The sequence below is a fragment of the Sminthopsis crassicaudata genome, chromosome 4 (genome assembly GCF_048593235.1).
Source record: "Sminthopsis crassicaudata isolate SCR6 chromosome 4, ASM4859323v1, whole genome shotgun sequence".
Lineage (NCBI taxonomy): Eukaryota > Metazoa > Chordata > Mammalia > Dasyuromorphia > Dasyuridae > Sminthopsis > Sminthopsis crassicaudata.
The window spans coordinates 96204471-96212902 of record NC_133620.1 but is presented as its reverse complement, the minus strand read 5'-3'; the positions used below and the strand labels follow the sequence as shown (position 1 = coordinate 96212902).

At 38.4% G+C, this 8432-nt stretch overlaps 1 protein-coding gene across 1 annotated transcript in view; it reads right to left on the bottom strand.

The window, feature by feature from the left end:
- Nucleotides 1-6583, bottom strand: part of IGFN1 (immunoglobulin like and fibronectin type III domain containing 1) — a 41959-nt gene extending 35376 nt beyond the window's left edge. The window contains exons 1-3 of the mRNA XM_074264663.1: nt 6442-6583; nt 4656-4765; nt 1521-1578 (exon numbers count right to left, since the gene is read on the bottom strand). Coding sequence (XP_074120764.1) covers nt 1521-1527 — 7 coding nt within the window. The 5' untranslated portion in view covers nt 1528-1578; nt 4656-4765; nt 6442-6583. The remainder of the gene's footprint in view (nt 1-1520; nt 1579-4655; nt 4766-6441) is intronic.
- Nucleotides 6584-8432: the final 1849 nt, after the last annotated feature.

The window sequence follows — 8432 nt, the reverse complement described above, 5'->3', positions numbered from 1 at the left end:
ATTATTGTTTATAATATAATGCACATTATTATAATAAAACAATGTATTGTTAATATTATATAATATACATAATGATATATATGAGATGACAGTATATATAACAGGATAGAATATGTAATACATGATATAGCATAATATTAATTATATATAACAGTAAAATAAATGTAATATTTAGATTATGATTTGATGTTAGATATTTATGAATATATTAAATTCTATATTCTCTCTTCCAACGTATTATATACAATATTATCTCTACTTAAATAACTGAAATGTTAAGAGCATATGAGAACCCAGAGGGTCAAAAAGATTTGAGCAAAGGGAAATCACATCTACTTAGATTATGAATAAGGTTTCATGAATTAGATGATCCAGGGTTCCCTACAAAATACCTTGAAGGAAGAAAAGGATCATTGCCTATCAAAACTGCATGAATGTCATGGGAGTTCATTCTTACCACTGAAGTGGTAAGATACAGAGAGATGAGAAGCTAGATGAGATAGGAGAATAACTAGTAGTCTGGTTTGGCTGGAATAAAAAGTATCTGAAGAGTATTACTATGAAAAAAGATTGTTGAAGTGGTTCAAAGCCATCATCTGTCCCCTAAAAGCTTATATCCTAAGGGGGAAGCAGTAGATAATGAGTTTTCTTCTAATCCAGGAAGATCTGAGTTTGAGTCCCATCTTTGATACCTACTAACTGTATGGCTCTGAGTAAGTCACTTAACTTAATGCTCTAAGGCCAGTAGTTTTCAAATTTTTGTTCTCAGTACCTTGATACTATTAAAAATTATTGAGCATCTTCTAAAGAGTTTTTGCTTATGTGGGTTATATTTATAGATTTATCATATTTAAAAATTAATTTTAAACTTGTAGACCCTCTGAAAGGATTTTGGAGCCTCCCATGATTCTCTGGACCACACTTTGAGAAACATTATTCTAAGTAATTCTCTAAGACCGTAAATATGAAAAAATTGCATTGGGAGAGAGGGAGTTTGCTCACTTGAGAATTGCTTGAGTCAATGACATCATAGATAAATTCCTATCCCTGATAACTGTAATACCTACCTCAAAAAGCAGAACATCATTGTCAGAAGAGAGCCAATTTTGAAGTCTGAAAGAACTAAGTTCAAGGTTGACACACAGAGACCCCCATCAGCTTTCTCAGACCATGAATTAAAGATGAGTGTCCAATGTGCATAGGTGGATAGTAATCCTCAATGAGGATTAAATCACAGAACCAATCCCCTATGGCCAACCCTTAAACAGGGGATCTATTCTGTAGAATTAATTTGAGAAGAGATCTCCTCCTCATGAATGTGAAACACTTGGCAATCATTTAGACTGTTCTTTGTTCCTACTTACATCTGTTTCTCAGTCTCTACCATGGTCTTGGCTGCTAATCCAGAGTCACCCATTCCTTGCTATTCTCAGGGTGTTTCTTCCCACCCAGTTCAGTTGTACATCCCTTCCCTCCCTCCATTATGGAAAAAGATGAAGTGGTGGTGAGTTTTCTCTTACCTGCCATGGTGCTATTTTTTTCCAGGCTCTGTCAGGTTTATATTCTAGGGAGTATCACCTGTGTGGCACAAGGATGGACTATCATTTTTCTGAGATATTTTAAAGGGAATCTATGATTCAATTATGGATTGTTCTAGTTACTTCTGAATTTCTTTAAGATTCTAGAGTTCTATGTTTCTAGCACTGAGATAGGAACCCAGAAGGTTCACTGGGAAAAATCAGTCATAATTTGGGATGGATGGAGGCAAATACCCAAAGGGAATGAGTTCTTAAGGTTTTATATTGTGGACCTCTTTGACAATCTGGTGAAACCCATGGACACCTTCTCAGGAAAATGTTTCTTGATGCATAAAATTAAATTCATGAGATTACAAAAGACACTCAATTATACCGAAATACAGTTATCAAAATATTTTTAAAAACAAGTTTACTGATGCCTGATTAAGAATCCCCTGCCTTAACTTAGTGACCTGGAATCCTAGAGATATGCCTGGATTTCTCTTATTTTACCCACATCACTACTCAACTGGAGAAACAGTGACTGCTTAATAGAAACCTGAGAGAATACAAACTCTGGGAATTTAGAATTTTTCCAGCTGTTTCATTGTGTACTTCTCTTGACTGGAAAAGTGAATTTTTCACAGACCTATTCATTTCTCCCTCCCTCTTCTTCCCCATGAGACTCCCGTCAGGCAGGATAAAAATCTTCTCCACCCACCAGACTGGAATCTTCCAAATCCACTGGCTTGCAGGAGACAATATCTGACTGTTGGCCATTTTGAGCTTTCTTTGGCTTAGAGACTTGACCCCCATAAATCCATCTCCTCCCCCTCTGTGGGCTGTGAATTATAGTGTCAGGTGTAAATAAGAGTATTTCCTACCATCACAATCCTCCTGCCTGTGGTCTCACCATCAGTCTCAATCAGGGGCGGCAAATAATTCCACCTTCTGAAAGTCAAATGTATCCCCTAGACTGGGCCTTCAAATGGAATGCCTTTGGAATTAGATTTCCCATATTACCTTTCTTTGGGGGTTTATTTTATGGGGAATATGGGTTGGGGATTGCTTTTGGGGACCTAGAACAAGAACTCTCAATCAAACCAACTTTTTGTCGTTAATTGACCTAATACAAATAAACCCCAATTGGAGGAGCTGGCTGATTGTTCTGGGACTCTATTTCCAACCCTAGGGGCCTGACATCAGATCAAAAATTTCCCATGGCAGCAAATTCTTCCACCCGATTGGCCTTCTCTCATTTCACAGCTGCAGCCTCCCCCCACTCACTCTTCCCAACCCTGGGTATCTTTTCCCATCCACTCTCCCCAACATCACCTCAGGAAAGATCCGCTAACCCCCACAAAATGGCCATTGTCCTGCAGCCATTCCCAGAACAGTAAAGTGTGCCAACTTCATTCTGGAGTTGTCAAAAGCTCACTGACGTCACCGCTAGGGCTAGAGTGTTCCAAAGGGTAGGGATGGTGAATGGCAAGACGGTGGGAAAGATAGCAACCAATTAAGGAGAAATCCAGTTGGTTCTGAGCTAAAGTGAAGTGGGAGGGAGGGAATTGATCCTGCTGAGGGCTCACATTCTGATGTATCCCCTCTAGCAAAACATTTTCATTCTAGCCATCCCAGTGGAAAGCAAGAGTATTAGTAAGTGCCCGAGAACCTCATATAGAAGAATTATGATGCCATTGATATCATCATCACCATCAAAAGAATTACTAAGCTACTGATTGAACATGGTGATGTGCTATATGTTACACAAATAGCTCAAATTCTCTTCAATCTCTCCTCCCATCTTTCGATGCAAGGATCTCCTTGAATGGAGGTGGAGGGGTGAGTATGGCAACCTAGATTCACTGACTCCATTTCCCCTCCTTTAAGAAGTAGAAGACGATCCACCAACAAAATATTCTGGCTTTCTATTCCCAATGAATATAGCTAGGTCTGTATTCAGTCTATATAAAGAAAATGATGTAGAAGACACTTTGAGAACTTTAGGCTAAATTCCACTTCACTCTTCTGGTAAACAGGGAAACTGAGGTCAATAAAAAGATATGGGTAAGGGAGATGATGGACTGAATTTCTTCCCCAACTACTTGTTCCCAAATTTAGGGAAAAGACTCAACACCCTAAGTGTTGAAGTATAATTTTACCTCATACCATACATGTCTCAATGTTCCATGCAGAGGTACTGGATCTCCTGAGTTTCTCTGTAAGATTCACCTGCCCTCTTATCCCTATCTTCACTCCATCCTGAAGGTTCCCATCCTCCATTTCAACTGGAGCTAGGGCTCTGACATTGATGGGAGACAGGAACAAAAGAATCAAACGGATGCTTATCCCCTCAGATTCAGCTATATTATTAATTAAGTTTTGACAGTGGACCAAGGCTTCTCCCCCATCCTTGAGATCATTTGCCAGAGGAAAGTGGATGAAATTTTTAACCCTTTGTAGACCCCGAAGTTGTAGAAGAGAGACCACAGCTTCCTGTCATGGCTAACGGTCTCTTGCCTATACCTGACTGATCTACTGAAGATATATCATCCCTTTCTTGGGATGTCCATCAATGGAGGACAATGACCCAGAATGATGCCCTATTTCATTATTTTTCTATATGGAATTTTCAGCTTTTGAGTTGACTTTCAATACAATTATGGAAGCATCTTCACTATACAAATGCCTGGCTTTGCGTCCATCCTCCTCCTTGGCGTGAGGTTTTTTCCCTTAGACTTTCTTTTGAAGATAATTTTTACCCTCTCCCTGAGAATACCCTGCATATAATCAGAAGGAAATAAGCATGGAACAAACTACTCTAGTCTCTCCAAAGCTGGGCATATTCTACTGACGATCTCTCACTGGAATTATTTCTTCAAGAACTTCAAAACTGACTTAAGTGAACAGCAATGTGCCATACATAAAAGTTGACCAGCGGGAACATTCGCTATTGGATTGGTATGACAATGTTGACTGCAACATGAGGGGCTTATCTCAGAGGATAGAGTCTTTTTTGGAATGGGAATTTGGGAGTGTGAGAGAGGCAAGGGGGGAAAGAGCTACTTCCTACATCTCCCCTGCCCTTAGCCTAGGTCAGTGGTCAAACAATCAAGAGATGAGATATGTCTGACTTACCTGTGCCCGTGAGTGACTGTTCAAAAGGCTTTCTGCCTGCCTGCTGTTAGTTCTCCCCTCCTTAGCCCCAGCTGCTGTTTCTTGCAGGAGGCTCAGAGCTGGACTGCTGACTAACAGAGAGGGGGAGGAGATGTAGGTCACAGAATTCCCCCCCTCCACCCCTCTCACTTACTCCTGCTCTGCCCTTCATCTTCTTCCTCCCCACTTCTGCCAGGCAGGGGAGAGACTGATTATGCCCAGCCCCCTCATACACACACTCACACACACACACACACACACACACACACACACACACACACACATTACCACTATTACTTTACCTACTACCATTACACACCACATACACTAAATATCAAATATATCACATACACACAACAGTCTACTTAATCATTCTTCAGTTTTCTCCCACTTGTTTCAAACTTGGATCAGAACATTTTATTCATTTAATATGAATTAGTTCAATTAGTTATCCATTGACTGGCATATTATTGATTTACTGAAAGTCTGGCACTGGGTTAGGAGGCATGGGAATTATACTAGCAGATTTAGTCACAATCTTCTAGATGAGAGGATTAAAAATGTATTTCAATATAACTGGTTTTCTTCATAATTGTATGCACTTTATTTTATATATCCAAATTATTCTGAGATGCTATCCATAGATAAACAGACTGCCAAAGGGGTCTATGATGTATTTAGATTAGGAATCCCTGTTTTAGACATTCCCAGCAAAAAGTCATAGCAGTGTGGAGAGACATGGAGAAGTCATAAAAATGACAGATTTAAAAAGTGAATTAACTTCATGCCAGATACATAGGAAGAAATAGTTCTAAGTCATACTCAATAAGTACAGTAGAGTACTGAGTGAATATAATGTGTAAAGGGAGTACTTCACTCCCTTCTTTGGAAAGTATAGGCATCCCATGGCCAGATATAAGTGAGTTTCAATCTAGGGATACTTCCTGGAAAAGGAGGAAAGTGTTTAAATGATGGATGAGCAATAGCTTCCAAGCAAGCTGGGTGAGGAGCCAGAATATGGCACTTGAAATATGTGGCATAGTTTGGAAAGAAGACATGAATAGGATGTAGAAATTGGGAGTAAATGACTGAGCTTCTGTACATTATTTTTTGTCCTGGAAGAATAAAGGAGAGAAACTGAGAGATGAGAAGAAATGAGGTAAATAAAGTTGTCTGTTCTAAACAGGAGATTTCCAGAAGGTAATAATAATACTGGCTAACATTGCATAAAACATTAAGATTTGCAAAACACTTTCTACATGTTATCTCATTTGATCCCTGAGGAATAGAAACTGTTTTAGCATTTCCATTTTACAGACCGGGAAACAGGCTGGATAAGGTTAAAGTGAGTTCCCGTGGGTCACACAGCTAATAAATGAGTGCCTGAAGCAAGCTTCGAACTCAAGTCCTTCTTCTATTCCAGTCTAACACTATTACCTATTATGGAGATTTCAACACAAGCAACTTCCCAAATCATAGCATCATAGTTTTAAAATTGGAAGGGACCTTAAATCAACAATCAATCAACAAGTTTTACTGAGTTTGTACCATATGCTACCCTACTAAATACAACAAATAGAAATATTCTGCTCTTAAGAAACATGGAGTTTCCTGGGAGAACTAAACATGTTTTCAAATAAGTAAATATGAAATCTATACAGGCACTCTTCATTTCATTGCATTTCACAGATTTGTATTTTTACAAATTAAAGGCAACCCTGTTCTGAGCAAGTCTGTCACTGCCATACTTCTGATAGCATGTACTCACATTGTGTCTCTGTGTCACATTTTAGTCATCCTTGCAATATTTCAAACTTTTCATTGTTGTAATTATGTTTATATCTCTTATGTTGATCTGTGATCAGTGATCTTTGGTGTTATATCTGTAATTCTTTTGGGTACCATGAACCACACCTATAAAAGACCACAAATTTACGGATAAATGCTGCATGTATTTTGATCATTTCATCTCATCTTTATCTCTGTCTATGGCCCCCGTATTCCCTGAAACACAATAATAGTGGAATTAGTTCCAACACCAATCAAAAGATTAGATAACCCCTGCCCGACACCACAGAGATCAGGCTACAATAACACAGGTAGAGTCCAAAACCAGAAACCGCTTAGTCCTGCTGTGCCATGCATGCCCTACTTATACCACACCCAGATTGATGTGTTCAGTTAAGTCACCACATTTCAGGAAGGATATCAGTGAATTAGAGTCCATTCAGAGAAGCCAAACAGAATGATTCAAGTATTAGAGACTATACCAAATCAGGATCATTTAAAGAAAATATGAGCACTTAGTCTGTGGAAGACTTAAAGGACATATTACCCTCAGATATTTGATGGACTGACCTGTGAACAAGAGATGAGATTTGTTCAGCACAACTAGAAGCATTGGTTAGAAATTGTAGAACGGTAGATTCAGGCTCAATATGAGGAAAACTTTCTCAAAAACACAATTGTCCAAAAGCAGACTGGACTCCTTCCAGAGACGGTGAGTTCCCTCCAAGGCTGTGCTGGAGCCACTTTGTAACAGAGATTGGTACCATTGTACCATTGTACCAATGATTACATTTTACACATTGAAAACAAACAGCACTACAAATTAGGGTTTGATTTATTGTTTTATTATCTTGACTTTTAAAAGTGATGGGGGAAATGTTGATGTTGCAAATTAAACTCAATGTACTTTTTTTTTTTTTTTTGGAAAGGAGTTGGTTAACATTTACCAGCATCCTATTGGTTCCCTTTTACCTAAACTAATTTATACAGCCAATGCCATACCTTATGTCTTCTAACAGAAGCTGGATTGGTCCCTTGCTAGGAATATTGAGGAAGGTGGTGTTCTTGTTCACAGAATCTGAATTGGAAGCAACTTCAAAATGAGCCAGACCATCTGATTCAAGCAGATGAATTCTGATGTCCCTTCCACTTCTGAATTACTATGATTCTCCAAAATTCAGGAACATGGACCTCAGAGATATGGTGGAACCTACTCTATTATTCCGTGAGCCAATAGAACATTAAGACTCTAAAACACCTGTGGTTAATGACTTTGTTTTAAAAATAATAATAATAATAATAATTTTATAATTGTACTTTAGTCTAATTGGTCTCTCATGCTGCCCACCAGCTGACAGAGAGATGATGGTCTCAGAATACAGATTAAGACATGTATTATAACATAATTGGTGAAGTGACTTAATCCAGCCTTTCTGGAGAGCAATTTGGAATTATGTCCAAAGGGCTATAGAACTGTGCATGCTCTTTGATCCATCAGTGTCATTACTGAGTCTGTATTCTAAAGAAATCATAAAAGAGAAGAAAGGACCTAAATTTGCAAAAAACCTTTGTAGCAGCTCTTTTTGTTGCAGCAAAGAATTGAAAATTGAGTGGATGCCCAGCAATTGTAAAATGACTGAATAAATTATGACATATGAATGTAATGGAATATTATTGTTCTATAAGAAAAGATGAGCAGGCTGAGTTCAGAAAAACCTGGAGAGACTTACATGACCTGATGCTGAGTGAAATGAACTGAACCAAGAGAACACTGTACACAATAAGATGTGTAATGATCAATTATGATGGACTTGGCTCTTCTCTGCAAAACATTAACACAAGACAATTCCAATAGAGTTGGGATAGAAATTGGCACCTGCATCCAGAGAGAGAACTATGGAAAATGAATGCAGATTGAAACATACCTTTTTTTTGTTTGCCTTTTATTTCTTATGATTTTTCCTTTTGTTC